General features: G+C 39.0%; 1 protein-coding gene across 3 annotated transcripts in view; it reads left to right on the top strand.

Annotated features, from left to right (window-relative positions):
• Nucleotides 1-220: 220 nt before the first annotated feature.
• Zdhhc13 (zinc finger DHHC-type palmitoyltransferase 13) overlaps nucleotides 221-16,442 on the top strand; it is a 45,963-nt gene continuing 29,741 nt past the window's right edge. For 2 of the 3 annotated variants that reach the window (XM_036208873.1, XM_036208880.1), the window contains exons 1-6: nucleotides 221-342; nucleotides 8,560-8,705; nucleotides 11,730-11,852; nucleotides 13,216-13,293; nucleotides 14,926-15,070; nucleotides 16,327-16,391. In XM_036208873.1, the coding sequence (XP_036064766.1) occupies nucleotides 316-342; nucleotides 8,560-8,705; nucleotides 11,730-11,852; nucleotides 13,216-13,293; nucleotides 14,926-15,070; nucleotides 16,327-16,391 (584 nt within the window). In that variant the 5' untranslated portion in view covers nucleotides 221-315. The remainder of the gene's footprint in view (nucleotides 343-8,559; nucleotides 8,706-11,729; nucleotides 11,853-13,215; nucleotides 13,294-14,925; nucleotides 15,071-16,326; nucleotides 16,392-16,442) is intronic. The other variant, XM_036208890.1, reaches the window with a different exon arrangement.

Raw genomic sequence — 16,442 nt, forward strand, 5'->3', positions numbered from 1 at the left:
GATACCAGTAGAGCCTCCAGAATGGGAACCTGAGCTGGTGACCAGGGTGGGGCTGAGGGAAAGAGCAGAGGGGGGCGGGGCGGAGGGCAGAGGGCGGGGCACCACCGGCAGTTCTCTGGAGGTGAGAAAGCCCCGCCTCCGTACGAGAGAAGGCGGGGATAGGCTCGGCGTGGCTGATTGGCAGCGCGGGGACGCGAGCAGCTGCGGGGGCGGGGCGCGAGCCGGAAGTGAGCGAGTGGCGGCTGAGTCGTGCTGGCCCGGGAGCCGCGGCCGCCACTCTGCGCAGGAACCGCTGCGGGGTGGGCGCCGGGCGTGATGGAGGGCCCGGGGCTGGGCTCGCAGGTGAGCGCGGCAGGCCGGGGCGGGGACGGCGGTGGGGACCCGGGCGGTGGCCAGGTGAGGCGGCTCCGCGAGGGTGGCAGGGCCTGGGCCGTGGCCACGCTGAGAAAGATGCTGCTGGTCCTCCGCTGTGGCCGCCTAGCCAGGGCGGGCTCGCCTGCCGCTTCCCTTCGGCTGCAGGGCGTCACGCACCGGCCCCTGGGTAGGCTGGGACCCGGAGGGTGTCAGGTGACACACCTCAGGTGGCCCAGCCAGCCTTAGACCTTGGCCCGGAGTCTGAGAGATTCTATTGAGTCATTTTCAGCCCCAGCGCCTCGGCTGCCGCCTTCTCCCCCTCCACCCTGTGCTGTCTTACTTAGCTCTTGTTCCCACTCACATCCTTCCTACTCCTTGAAAGCCTTGAGGCTGTGGAGGCAGGAGGAAGGGAGCTCCTGGGTGCTGTCTGCAAAATCCCAAAGGACTCTACTTGAGGAGGGCGCCTGTTACCCAAAGCTAGGTTAGTCCCAGAGGCCACAGGGGAAGAGAACCAGAGTTTGTCCCTTTTGATTGTGACCTCTAAAGACTAATAACTGGCATTCAGTAGATGCTATTTCCGGGCTTGTTCAGCCCTAGCAAATGTTTAACATGTACCACAGATCTTGTGTGCATCTTTTTATCCCAGCATACTTAAGCAAAAGAAATTCCCACTTACAGGTGAGAAAACTGAAGCAGTCTCTTCAGTTTTCGAGCGAGCTAGAAGGAGATTTTCCAAGCAGTTTGTGGTAATCACATTACTTGGACTTCTTCACCTTTTTTCTTTTTCTTTTTTTTCCTAATCCCGACAGTGTTCGTCACATCTCTCTTTTTTTTTTCTTCTTTTTCTAACAGTTTGGTGCAGGTTTAAGTGGAAAATAACATGCTGAGGTGTTTTTATTGGGAATTCTTGCATTTTAAAAGAAAAAAAAATGATGTGCAAGGGGACTGGATTTTACAAAAGAGTGTAGACGCTACATGGAACTGTGTTTCATTATTTTTCTCAGACTCAAACGTTGGTAAGAGTAGCCATCATTTCTTAATTACTGTCACTCATTAATAAAAGCCTGTAAGGGCTTACACTTTACTCCTCTATGCTGAAGGGAAAATTACCCTGCCCAAGTTCTATGACATCAGAAGGGAGAGGATGATTTTAGAGGTTGAAGTTGGTGGGGCAAGATAGATTAATAACAATTGCTATTGTTACTTTCGTCCGTTATATTGTGAAGAGCTTACACTTTGAAGAAATCCCCCGTTCTTGGTCCTCACTACTCACCTGTGAGCTAGGAAAGCGTAGTTATTTCTAATTTTAAAAGTGAGGGTCACAGCTGTAAGAGTAGCTCAGTGTCACTGCCAGGGTCCCATTCGTTCAGCTAGGAAGTGTGCTTTGAATGCTCTCTAGAAGTTTGGCTCTAGTCTTCATGAACAAAACAGACAAAAACATCCCTTTTCCTGAATTTGTTACCTAGTGCTAATAGGTGTTTCAAAATTTTTCCTTCCAATCTGGTTCTCAGTTACATTTAAGACCTCATCTTTTACAGTTTTGTTTGTTCAGTAAACTCCCAGCTACACTGGGCTCTGGGCCTTTATATGTATTTGCTCTGGCAAGAATGCTTTCTCCTAGGCATTGATGTGGCCTATTCCTCCATCTTTATAATGTCTTCAGACAACTGTCACCTTGGTGTAGCATTTCTGTCCTCTTATACTTAAAATCGCAAGTCTTTCCCATTATTGTCACTAGCAACAACTCTCCCTAACCTCCTTCTTGCTTTCATATTTCTCCCTAGCATTTAATATCATGCAGTATACTCACTGATTGTGATGATGCCCTCTTTCCCCTCTGCCAGAAATAAGTGCTATGAGGGCAGTGATTTGTATCAGATGTATTTATTGCTTTGTGTCAGGCATCAAAAATGAGAGTCTAACACTAGTGTTCAACAAATAGTGCATTTAGAAACTTAACGCTGATACTTCTGTTAATATTGTGACAAATTTTAATGGTTTCAGTCATACCTCCCTACCCCCATTTTATTTGTTAATCAGGATAATGACCCTCACCAGAGTTTCCCAGATCACAGTTTTCTCTTAAAGTCTCTTAGAGTACTTACTATTTTAAAAATGGTTTGATTGTGTAATTCCTCTATAGCTTAAAGATGCTATAGTTATGTGTTGTGGTATAACAACCCATTCAAAAACATTATGGTATGAAGAACAGTCATAACTCATGGATCTGTGTATCAGAAATTTGAATATACTGCTTCAGGTTGGTCTGCCTTCCTGTTCCATTGTGTCTAGAGCCTCAGCTGGAAAGACTCATAAGCTAAGAGTGAATTGCTAGCTGGGATTGGTATTATCTAGAAGTGTCTCTACTCAAAGATCTGGCAGTTGATGCTGACTCTTTAACAGACACCTCTGTGTGTCATGTGAACTGGCCTTCTATACAGCATGGTAACTGAATTCTAAAAGAAGTGTGTCTTAAAAGACAGGAAGAGGAAGGTGCCAGTTTCTAAGGCTTAGACCTGCAAACTGGCACAGCATCACAGAGCAGTTCACAGAGCCTAAAGTCAAGAAGAAATGGCATAGACCTTCACCTCTTGATCTTGAAAATAAGAAAAATTGGGAGTCTATATTATAAAAATTGCCACAGGTGTACCTGTGTGCCCCTTACATAATGTTCCTATTTTGGCTTTTTTCTTCCCTGTGGAGTATTCAGCTAACTATATATTTCTTGTTATTACTTTCTTTCTCTTTCTCCTCAACAACCCATGTATCTTATAAAAACAAACAAGAAACAAAACATGTTATCCTGGTACCTTGAGTCATTTGTGAACTGGAGTCCTAAATGGACAAAAGAAAATCAAATGAATTGGAATCATAGACCACTTAGAGCCAAAAACTCTTTAGTTTTCTTCCAGCTGAATAGATTATAATTACTGTGATATACAAGGAATCCTAAAAGGTTCTTATTTTCATTTCATTTTACTGTAACTAAATACATGTTGTTTTGGCTATGTATGACTCCATGTCTGATTTTTTTTTAAAGCAGATAGAGTCAAATACACCTATGCAAATGAGCATTATGGTTATGGTTATGGGTAAAATGGGTTGAAAACATACCCCTCTCTCCAACTGAATAGCTATGAATTCTGGCAGACTATATAACATCTTCAGGACTCTAGAAAAGTAAATAGTAGAAATCAGATTGAAGACAATCAGAAATTATACTCTACCAACCCAGCAGATAATTTACCTTTTCCACTTCTGGTTTGCCCCTGTTGTAGACTTGAGTCCTGAAAGAGGGCATCTGTGTAGACAGAGTGCCATAAGCAATCCAGTTTACTCAAGAAGCAAGAAAAGGGTCTTCTGGCAGCATGAGTGCTAGAACTTTCTTCAGTAGCCAGAAGAATTGTCATTTCAAGAGTAGCTCCTGCAACTGAAAACAAAATAAAAATCCATCTGTGAAATAGCAAGTTGATAAACTGGACATCAAAATTCAAAACTTATCCCATGAATGATCCTTTTAAGGAAAGGAAAGCTACAGCCCAAGGGAAAATATTTACAAGTCACCTATCTCTAGTACTATATCTAGATTGTTTAGAGTCAAGAACTCTTAAAATGTAACAGTAAGAAAGCAAATAACACAAATGAAAAATGAAAGCGAGACATGTTAGCACATACCTGATATCCTAGTTCTTAGGAAGCTAACGCAGGATCACCACAAGTTTAGAGGCTGAACTATATGTAGTGAGACCCTAGAGCAAACAAGGGAAGTTGGCAAAGACATGAACGGAAACTTCATTGAAGATATGCAGAAGACAGGAGCACATGAAATAATGCTCAGCCTCATTCACCACCAGGGATATGCAGATTAAGACCTTTGTGAAGTATGCTATACATCTATACATCTGTTGTGCTAACAGTTGACCACGTAGATGGATTGGACAGTGTTCTTTTCAAGTCTCTATTTCCCAAGTTGTTGTTGTGTTTTGTTTTTTTCTTTATCCTGTGTTATTTTGTGTTCACTCATACTGCAGTTAGTGAAAGAAGTGTTGTAATTTCAGTTCTATCAGTTTTTACTTCATGAAGTAAAACATCTTTTACTTCATGAATTTAAACATTTAAATTCAATAGACACTCAGTGTTGTTATCTTCTTAATGAGTTAGCTCTATAATATGAACTCTCCTTGACTCCTCAAAATATTGTTGGTTGACACTTGCTTTGTCATATTTTCATGTAACCTGCATTCTTCATGCTTAATGTTTGTGTACCTCTGTGTATTTTTATGTTTAAATTGAGCTTTCCATAGACAGCCTTTTTCTAGCCTTGTAGAATCTACACTACATATCTGTATAGAGTATATCCTTTCTACTTTTTAAATTTAGAATATGTGCAAATAGTATGTCTTTGTTTTTAGGAAACATTGAGAAACTTTATCTCAAATCTTAAGCTTTAGTGCGTGTGCACGCACGCACGTGCACACACATACACTTTCCTGCTTAGCTTATTTCTTTTTTGAAATCTCCCAATTTCAGCCATCACAGCCTATTTCATCTATTATTTCTGGCTTCTGATTTATAAAGAGAGGCCCTGAGGCTGTAGCAATACAATGTTGTTACAAAGTTACTTAAAATAATCACCAACAATCTCAATGTATTAAGTTAAGTTTACTAGTTCGTTTTGGTCTGCATTCAGTGCATGAGGCTAGTGGTAATTCTGAAATTTTTGGGTTCATGATAAGGCTCACCTACTTCCCTTCCTTTCTTTTTTATTAAAAAATATTTTTTGGTTGTGAGCCTAACCCTTAATGGCTGATCCAGCCCAGATGCAGAGATCTACAACCAAATACCAGACAGAGCTCCAGAAGTCCAGTCAAAGAAAGAGAAGAGGGATTCTTGAGCAAGTGCATCAGGATCATGATGGGGAAACCTCGCAGAGATGACCAACCAAACTAGTGGGAACTCAGGAAAGTTGGATCAATGACTGTGGAGCTTGCGTGGGACTGGACTAGGCCCTCTGCATGGCGAGACAGTTGTGTAGGTTGATCTACTTGGGGCTCCCCGGCAGTAGGATCAGAATTCATCCTGGTTCATGAGCAGGCTTTTTCCTTGAGGCAGGGGGAAGGGCTTGGACCTGCCTCTACTGGATATGCCTCCCCATGGGAGGTCCTGGCCTTCTTGTGGGGGGAAGTAGGGGGTAGGTTGGAAGGGGAAGGCTGGGGGGGGGGTGGGAGGAGGGAAGAGGAGGATCTTTGATTGGTGTGTAAAATGAATGAAAAATTTTTCTTAAAAATTTTTTCCCATACACTGTGTTCTCTGATCATGGTTTCTCTTTCCTCAACTCCTTCCAGATTCTCTCTACCTCTCTACCTATCCAGCTCCATGCGCTTTCATTCTCTCTCTCTCTCTTTACAAAACAAACTTTCATTCTTAAACTCTGATTTCTTAGAGCTCATATTCATACTTTCCTATTGTTCATAGGTTAAAATAGTTTATTTGAGGTATTTTGTCCAGGTTTCTAGGCCTTCTTTAAAATAGCAGGACAGCCAGTGGTGAGATCTAATCCTGGTTATTGCATTGTGCACAGAAGTAGAAGGCCCTACTTTATAAATAGCTAAGAAAAGAATTTGTATTCAGATGCATAAGTGCTGCCATCTAAGAAGACAAGATAGAAATCCCATAAAGCAGCAGCAGTCTGATGACACCAACAGTTTGTGAGGATGAGAGCCATTTAATTGATACAGTCATATTTAAGATGGGCTTAGCGTACCTTTAATGCTATACTTCTGGCTACATATTGTTAAGAATTGTTTGTGTGTGGATACCCATAGACATATACAAGAAAGTGCACAGAGGTATTGTATGCAGTAGCTCCAAACTGGGAAGATGCAAGTGGCCACATAAGTAAGTTGATGGTGGTATGTTAATGTTGGATCATTTTACATTATAGGAATGAACTAATTGTAGCTTCTTACATCAACTTGTAAGTCTAAATTAAGCAAAACGAAGGTTACATATATAATGTGACTCCACACCAGAGTAAAGGAGCAAAACAACTAGTTTTAGGGTTGCATATATATAGGGTGACACTGTAAAGAGAAGCAAAAGCAGTTATTCCTAATATGAGAAAGCTTTCTTTAATATGGGAATAGTATGTGTTGGGGTGCCAGCAGTGTGGTTTCATGGCTTTGGTGATAGTTTTTGTAGTTCATTTAATACTCTGTACACTATAAAAGAATCAGTCAAGGCCAGGTTGGGATACATTCCTGTAGTTCTGGCACTTTAGAGGTGGAGATAGGAGGATCAGAAAATACATTATTAGATTTTTTTCATTCAGCTCTGAAGACAGTTTCAGGAAGAAAATTCTAAAATATTACAAGGTAATATAATTGTAATAACTAATAACCAAGAAGACTATATTGAAGGTCTAAGTACTGCTGGTTTTTGAATCATCTTTAAGTTGTAGATAAGTACCTCTTAGTTTGCTTAACAATAATTCAGGAATTTACCCTCTACTTGACTATTGCCTCAATCTTTGAGCAGTGAACTGAGGGCCTCATACATGTTAGGTAAGCACTCTATCACTGACATATAGCATCCAGCTTGCTCTCAATGCCATTTCATAGCAAAAGCAATAATGCATTTATTGACAGTACTTTATTTCTACTTGGGAATTTGAACAGTCTAAGAGATTGATTTGATTGGTTATCATACTAATGAATGGTGTATGATCTTACCAACATTGGAGTTAAATTTTAGAGTCATTTTTAAATTTTAGAATATATGCAAATAGCATCTTTTTGTTTTTTAGGAGGCATTGAGAAACTTAAGTATCTAGAATCTTCAGCCATTAAAAGTCCCTCTCTCAGAGTTGGAGGTTTAGCTCAGTGGCAGAGTGTTTGCCTAGCAAGCGCAAGGCCCTGGGTTCAATCCTCAGCTCCCAAAAAAAAAAAAAAAAAAAAGAGTCCCTCTCTCAAATAAAATTAAATCTTTGCTTTGGAGGCATTAAAGTGACTCCGTGAGCCTCATTTGTACTGGGGATTTTAACCCATTTCCAACCTCTATCCTGATGCTTGTGCACTTGATATTTTAATGAAGTTGTTGACAATTGTCAAATGTACCACCACCTCCTGGCTTGTAATGGCCAATCTTCATTGTTAACTTGATTACACCTGTTATCAACTAAAACCCAAGTAGCTGGCTATTTCTGTGAGAGATTTTGTTTTTTTTTTTTAATTCTTAATGAATTACTTGTTTTTATTTTATGCCCACTGGTGTTTGCCTGCATGTATGTCTGTGTGAGGGATCTGTGAGATCCCTTGGAACTGGAATTACTAAGCCTGAACCCAGGCCTGGCTGGTGGGACTCCTTCTCTGAACTCTGTAGTCACTTCTGTACTGGCTGTCTGTTGCTACGCAACAAATGACCACACATATAGTGGCTTAGAGTGTTTATTAGCTCAGTGTTTCTGTTTGTCAGAGATCTGGATACAGTTTAACTGGATCCTTTGCTCAGGGTCCCACAGGATGGTATCATGGTGAAGCTGTGTTCCCTTATGGAACTTAGAGTTCTTTCTCAAGCTCTTGGGGTTAGTAATGCAAGTCAGCTTTTTATGGATGCTTGATAATCATTTTCAGTTTCTTGTCTGTCACTAGGGACACTTTCACTTCTAGAAGCTACTCTCAGTCCTTACCACTTGGGTCTCTTGCAGCTCCTTTTGTTTCATAGCAGCCTGCTTTTGCAAAACCAATAGGAGCCTCTGCTAAGACAGTCTTATTAACATTGTCATAGAAGACATTATCCCACCACCTTTGCCGTGTTCCATGTTCCTTGCCACGGATGTTTTCATTTTCAAGGGGAAAGGAAAATACAAGAGCTTGATTCATTAGGAAGTGGGAGAATATTTTTAGGGTGTGCCCCACAACTCTGAGAACAAGATCCTGGTAATGTTTTTACAGTGTCAATAGCAATGACCCTATACTACAACTACCAAGGCACATTTATGCCTTTTCAGATAACCTGTGATATAACATTTATAATCTGTTTTTTTCTAATATTAAGTAAGTAAGCATCTAAGATAAAATCTTCTCTAAAATACTCCTGTAAGAGATTAAAGCATAGGTATTGTTGATAGTATCAAATGCTTCACTATGTAATTGAATTATGGTATTGATTCTTTTACATGCTTTGTCAATTGCTCTTACTCTTCAGTGCAGGAATCACAGCCATGGCTCCCACCTTCCAGGATTTGGTCGACACGGCATCTGTGCACACGAAAACAAAGAACTTGCGAAGGCAAAAGAAATCCTTCCTCTTATAGAGGATTCCAGTAACTGTGATATTGTCAAAGCTACCCAGTGAGTTTACTAGATGTTCTGTTTTATCCGTAGAGCCGGTTCAGTTTCAATAATGTATGTGCAGTTGATGGTACTTACTTTATGAACACTTCCTTACTATATCCAACAGCTCACTACCAACACCAAGCATATTTGCCATTTCAGCATCAAAGTACTTAGTGCAGTATATAGGCTGTTTATGTATCAGGCACTTCCATTGGATTGTGGGCAGTTTTTTAGGAAAATTAAATCTCCTTTATCTTTACAGCACCAGACCTTTTGCATAGTTTCTGTCTTTTACTAGGTGCCTGATAAAAATTGTTCGCTGAATGAATGAATGATTTGGAGTAAGACTAAAACCAGACTCTGAATTTGAATTTAAAGCATGCTGTAACCTAATACTGGAATAGGATGGGAAATACCAGCTCATGTTTGTAGATATTAACCATTAATTATTATGTTTTCCTACATTTTTGTGTGCTGACACCAGAGGATAGATAGTTAGAAGTGTATTCTCTGACCACTTGAAGCAAATAATAGGTCTGTTTCTTGTGCTGAAAATAGAAATGCATTTAAAATATTTCTGCTTACAGTGATCATATGTGGACATCTATATCGTCAGTTATTGCCAATGTTTTTATCTTTGTGGAGCCTGTTCATTTCGGAGGCCGTGTCACATTTTGCATTTGAACATATTTTGAAATATATTGTCTATCAGGCAGAATTAAGTAGTAATTTATATTTTAGTAATGGAATATAAACATAATGTTCATTTAATATAAGTCACACTCATCTAATCACCATAAAAAATCTAGTATTACCAGACTATCTTGGCATGATTTCTGTTAACTCCGTGGTTGGCCTGACTAGTGTTTATGTTCATTATTTATATATTAACCATTACCTGATTATCTTAATTACCAATGTTTATAAAGTTTAAAGGCCCCAGGTCTACTACATTGGGTGAATATAATTTGGTAGTTTGTGTTGCTATGAAGACAAGAGTGTTCTTAAGGGGAATGTTGGTTTTAGTCAGAATGGGGACATTGGAATATCTCTGATACCTGAACAGCTCTCCTGAGCCAAATACTAGATATCAGTTGCATTTACAGGGAAGCTCAGTAAGAACTCATCTCTTATGTCCCATTAGGTGTTGGACCTTCTCAAATGATTGTGGAGGTAGCTATAGTTAGTTATTTGGGAAGGAGAAATGAGCAGAGAGTCAGACGTTCTAAACTACCAAGAATGTATTCTCTTAATGTTTCTCAAATAAAAGGAGTGTTGTTTTCTAGTAAAACTGACCAAGTTGACCTTTAAAAGATGGAGTGTACAACTGTGGTGCTGGGCCATTATCAGAAGCTTGCACATGTGGTTTTCACTTAGCATTGTCATACATGTGCCTCCGCTCTTTAAATGCTACAAAGGCATGTGCACATTTTTATCAAGCAGAAACGTTTTCATATAACTGGAAAAATGAGATCGTTCGCCAGTTGATTTGATTTGTGACCTCTGAGAGCCAGTTGACATTTTCAGCTTCTTCTAGATAGAAATGAGTTTCAGAGAAAGTGCTAAAAATACATGTTGTGGTTAGTTTCTGTTGGAATGTTGTGTAGGTGGTAGTGGCACACGCCTTTAATCCCAGCACTCAGAGGCAGAGGTAGGCAGATCTCTAAGTTCGAGGCCAGCCTGGTCTGCAGAACAAGTTCCAGGACAGCCAGAGCTACATGGAGAAACCCCTGTCTTGAGAAACAGAGAGAGAGAGAGAGAGAGAGAGAGAGAGAGAGAGAGAGAGAGAGAGATATGAAAACTGTTGCTAAGGAATGTTTTTTAAATTTATGAAAGTATTAGAAGAAATAACCTCAATAGATTCAATATCTCCTAGATTCACCCTTTCCATTCCTGTTGTCTGCCTCACACTTTAGGTTCTCATCACCAGTGTTCTCTGTCATCACCCCTGTGTTATTCTCTGAACTCTATTCTTATGCTGGTCTGGGTAGCTTCCATATTGCTACTAATAGTGATCTTTCTTAAAACTCAAATTCTCAGCACTTTCCTTTTCAAGTTACTTTCTTGGTTTCCCACTGAACTGTAGATGAGACATTCCCAGTCTCATCTACTTTTTGTGGTCTTGCCCTTGCCTCTCTACTGTATTGTTTGTGCTCAGCATTGCTAAGTTGCTTTTGTTTCTTTGAAATCTATAGTATTTCACATCTAATTTTTGTACATGCTATTCCTCCTGTCCAGAATGCCCTCCCTTTTAAAAATACAGCATGTGTATTATGTTTTTGTTTCTCCAGGTAGGATTCATCATTCTCTCCTTACCTAGGTTACATCCTGGCCATTTCTTGTTGACTTTATCCCATTCCAATTTTGCTTTTAGGATTTTGCCTGCATCATGAGGTAGTTGCATAGGTGTATGCTTTGCTTTAGAGATAAGATTGTAGTCAGGAACCAACACCATGTGTTCTTCGACAAATGAAATTATTGAAGGAGGGCAGGTGTGAACACTAAAGTTTAAGAAATTCTACTTCAGCTCCATATGGGTTAATTCATCAGTTCATGCACTAAGCTTACTTTTGTTTGTCTTTACCCTATTTGTGCACTAATCAGAGTTAGACCATATCTAAGAATTTTCCACTGTAGAGCTCAGCAACCATAGTTTCAACCAGTCTTGGGTTCAAAATGTTTTCAAGAAATACTGTACCACCACTTGTATATTCATAGAATTGTAAAACTTTGTTTTGGTTGCCTGTACAATATGGTATGACAGCTGTTTACATGGTATCTATATTGTGTAAGTAACCTATGATTGACTTAAAGTATGTGGGAAGATATGAGTAACTATTATATATATAACACCGTTTTATGTAAGGGACTTAAACATGCACAGATGCTGGCATCTGCAAGGATACTGAGGGACAACTGCTTTGTATTTCCATGTTGACTAAAAAGTTGTTTGGAATTTAAAAAAAAAAAGTCGTGGTAAAAGGGAGAAATTCAGTTATTGCAGTGATATTAACTATGCTTTTCTTTTTCTTACTTAAGATATGGAATTTTTGAACGATGTAAAGAGTTAGTAGAAGCAGGATATGATGTCAGACAACCAGACAGAGAAAATGTGTCTCTTCTTCACTGGGCTGCCATTAACAACAGACTAGAGCTTGTAAAGTAAGATGGTGTGTGTGTGGGGGGGGGGGGGGGGGACGAACTGGTCTTTGTGGTTCGAAAACTTATTTTCATTTTGTTTTTTGTATGAGTTGGGCCACCTATAGTCTTCTATTGTAAATGAATACCTGGGATTTTGCCACACATCTGTTACTATAGAGTTAAAGAAGACCAGTCATAAAGGGGACCCATCATAAAGATAACAGCTATTAAATGAAAAAAGATATATTTTGAAAAGAAAGGAATAACATCACAAACATTCTCAAGATAGAAGTTGCATCTAATTCTAGAAGAGGCATTGAAATATTTTGTGTTATAACAGCAGGAGGAGTAGAGAATTAGACTTTGAAAAAAGTTAAATGTGGAATACAGTTAGAAGTGAGTGTGTAATGATTTATATAGTTCATAAAGAAAGCCCTGTTGCCTGCCCATTGTTTGGTATCACAATTTCTACTTTAGTCTCTAAAATGCTAGTGGGTAGTGAATGTATATGTTTCATGTCAGAGGGCCATATGTATAAAATCCTTGAGGCTTAAAAAACTAAATTTACTAGTTTAAAACTACTAACACCTCATAATGACAGACAAACTCATGGTATATTCTCTAGATAATCTTTTAAATAAGGAAATAAACTTCTCTAAACTACAGATGGAAATTGTTTTCATTATATTATAGGTTCACAGTATACAGTACCTCATACCCTATGTTCTCAAAATAAAACATTCATAATTTCTAATTTGTCTAAAATAATTTTAAATTCATTTTTTGCTACTTTAAGCATTCATTCTCACATTGCTACTTCTAATTTTGCACTGCTAAAAATAATATGATCTCACCTTTCTCTTTCCACTTTTGAAGCTATTTAAGAGTGTTATAGTCATTAGGATGTTCAGAGAAGTTACCATGTGTTGGGTTTGTGGATGATAGTGGAATGTTAATTATAGCAGAAATAATTATGTATATACTGTTAAGTGTTTCACTGGAGATTTGTCTGCTGTTGTCCTACTTAGTTTTGGGACTTCTGTAGATTTGGGTCCTTCAGGAGAGTTACTCTAATTTCTGCTTTATAATTTAGTGTTAAGAAGAAGTTGGACTGGGTTGGTAGAATACTTGCCTAGCAGACACGGAGCCCTGGGTTGGATCCCAGTGCCACATAAAAACCCGATGTGATGGTGCACACCTGTAATCCCAGCCCTCAGAAAGTGGAGACAGGAGAATCAGAAGTTAGTTCAGGTCATCTTTAGCCACATAACGAGTTTGACACCATCCTGGGATACATGAGACCTTGTCTTGGTGGGGTAGGAGGTACTTTTCTTTCTCATTATGAATCTTAAGTTTCATGTCTTATTTTCATTGTTTTTAACAGGTTTTATATTTCCAAAGGTGCTGTGATAGATCAGTTGGGTGGTGATTTAAATTCAACTCCTCTTCACTGGGCCATCCGGTAAGGTGTTTTCCAGGCTGAAGTTAGGCTATGAAGCTTGTGGCAGCAGATCATAATCTCAGGTGCAGGCAGGAGAATGGGTTTCTTTTATTTTGTCCCCTCTTTTCAAAATAAAGTATTGCTTTGATGTTTCCAAAAGAGTTGTTTATTGTTTGATCCTGTACTCCAGTATGATTAACAGACTCAAATGTATTGGAATTTCTGTTTTGAAACTGGAATGAACATCTCTTCTATTTGGGTTGTATGAATGAAAGCAGTAGTTCAACTGTAAACTCAATCTCCAGGCTTAGGTACACATTTGGAAACTCAGTGTTGTGTTGTTTCAGATTGATTTCACCAGGCACTAGTGGTATAGGCCTTTAATCAAGCACTCAGAAGGCAGAGGCAGAAGGATCTCTTGAGTTCAAGGCCAGCCTGGACTATAGAATAAGTTCCTGATCAGCCAAGGCTACACTAAGAAACCTGGTCTCAAAACAAACAAACAAACAAAAAAAGAGATTGATTTGCTCACAAAATAAAAGTCAAGTGTATTTAAGATCAAATGGATAAATTCCTTTGAAGTTGATGCAGGATGATCTTGAGTAGGCCAGCTTACCATGGCCCTTATGATATCTAGCTTCCCTGTTTGCTCTGTGATACACTGATCCTATGAAGCTGAGGGAATAAATCTGTCTGCCTAACCCATTCTGGTTGCTGGGGTTGTAACTAAAGTGAACAGTTAGTTGTTACTGCAAAGCACAGCACTGAATCTTTTCTCCACAGGCAAGAGTTTTGAAAAACCTAAGAATTACTCTTCTCCTTCAAGCTATTGATGTTGTTAGCTTACATGAAAGTGAATTATGTTTGGATACACACACACACACACACACACACACACACGTGGTTCTTTATATATATATATATATATATATATATATATATATATATATATATATACATACACATACATATGGCTTTTGATATGGTTTATAAATATATATGGTTCTTAACATTTTCACAATGTGCCTATAGTCTTACTATTGTATTATCATATTTTTAGCTCATGATTATGTTTTAGTTTCTAAAGCAGTGGGGTTTTAAAGTTTCTATTTTTTGGCATTAGTCATTTGCTATTATTGTTTGTACATGCTATTAAGCAGCATAACATTTGATTTAGATTGTGAGGTTATCAAGTTTAGCATTAGTGCCAAGCATGATCATGTAGTTCTGAATGTGGAGTATTTAAGTGAATGACATTTGGGGCTGGATAAATGGCTCAGTGCCTAAGAGCACTTGCTGCTCTTACAGAAGACCAGAGTTCTGTCTTAGAGCCTGCTGTAGAGTGGTTCACAACTGCCTGCAGCTCCAGTTCCAGGGAATCAGACATCCTCCTCTGGCTTCCTCTGGCATGCACACACAAGTATTATGCATACCTACACATAAATAAAAATTACTCCCTTGTTTTTTTTTAAGAGTAGAAGACACTTGTACAACTGCCAGTATTTAAAACATCTTCCTATTAGAAAACATTATTTTGTCCAGCCAGAATCCCTTGTGTCTTAAAGATGTAGTTTCTTCCTAGATACTTTTTTGTTTTTCTGCATGTATTCTACTTCCACAGAATGTAGTACATTTAAATTTTTCTGTTTACAGACAAGGGCATTTGCCTATGGTTATATTATTACTCCAGCATGGTGCAGACCCCACTCTGATTGATGGAGAAGGATTCAGCAGCATTCATCTGGCGGTCCTGTTTCAGCACATGCCTATTATAGCATATCTCATCTCAAAGGGACAGGTATGTTGTGAAATGTGCCTTATGTTCCAGGTAGTGTGATCTGAAAATATTGGGAAGATTATTTGCCCTAGTCCACCCTGAGTTTTAAACTGGAAGTTAATGGATATACAGATACTTAGAATTAACCTTAATAAGCCAACTTAGCTATTCAGCACTGTTTTTTGTCTGTTTGTTTTGCTTCATTAGAAGGAGGAAGACAGGTTATTTTAGCTCAGCATCATTTAATGTTTCTGAAACTTGTAAGCCTGTAATAGTTTTTCTGACGAGACCAGTAATTTTCATGGTTTTTCAGAAACATGACCTCAAAGCCTGTACCTTTCTTCTGCTCGAGTGTAGAAATGGTAGTCAGATCACTATGAACCTATCATTTACCTTCATTATTTGGGCTCAAATGGAAGGCCAATTTGAATGTGTGCATCTTATTTACTGTTCTCTGCGTAATTCCATGAAAATGACGTCCTTCAGAGCACATATTAAATCGTAAGCCATCAGCAGTGGGAGCTTTGCTGTTAGCTGTGCTTGCTAGAGTGTGCTCTCTGACCCCAAGGTATTTATGTGTTAGCAGTCTTGTCTGACATGGGGTGGAAACGTGTTTGCACAAACGCCATTAGATTGGTTAGTCTCCCTCTATAAGCACTTTCTCTTAGACAGCCCAGTGAAGTGGCATACTTATAACCTCCTGGCTTTGTTTAGGAAAGATGTATGAGGAGGGAGAGCTCTGAGCTTCTTCCCAAGTTCTGTTTCTCTGGGGACCTTAAGAACCCTTAGTGCTTTAAACTCCTGGACTTGATGGAAGCCACTGTTGTACCTCGTGCCTGACCCTGTTTTGTGAAAGGACTATATCTTTATCTGGATACGATTTCCTTTTTCCTTCTCTTCCAGAAATATAGAAGAGTTTTGAATTTTTCTTATTTAACTGTTTGAAGCAAGTGCAAAAAAAAAAAAGATTGGATGAATGTTAGCATTAATCCATGTGTCAAGTTTTAAATCAGATGACTTCAAGATCTCTGTGCCATTTTCGATGGTGATTGTCCTTTCGCATCGTACATTTAGATTCTCCCTGTAAAGTATTTTGTAGCAGTCTATGGATTTTTACCCTGTAAAAGCAAAGCACTTTTTTAAAAAACCTAAATGATATTTGAACCATTTTGTGCACCAATGAGTGGGCTGAATGTGTTAAAGAAGTATTTATTTACTAAGAAATGCAACTTTTTATACTATGTTCATGGTTTTGCTAATTGATTCCTTTTTACTAGAGTGTGAATATGACAGATGTCAATGGCCAGACGCCGCTCATGCTATCAGCTTACAAAGTAATTGGGTGAGTGTTACTGGATCCCTTCTGCTTCTTGGCTCCTATGAGTTTTCTGTA

The sequence above is a fragment of the Onychomys torridus genome, chromosome 1, assembly GCF_903995425.1.
Source record: "Onychomys torridus chromosome 1, mOncTor1.1, whole genome shotgun sequence".
NCBI lineage: Eukaryota > Metazoa > Chordata > Mammalia > Rodentia > Cricetidae > Onychomys > Onychomys torridus.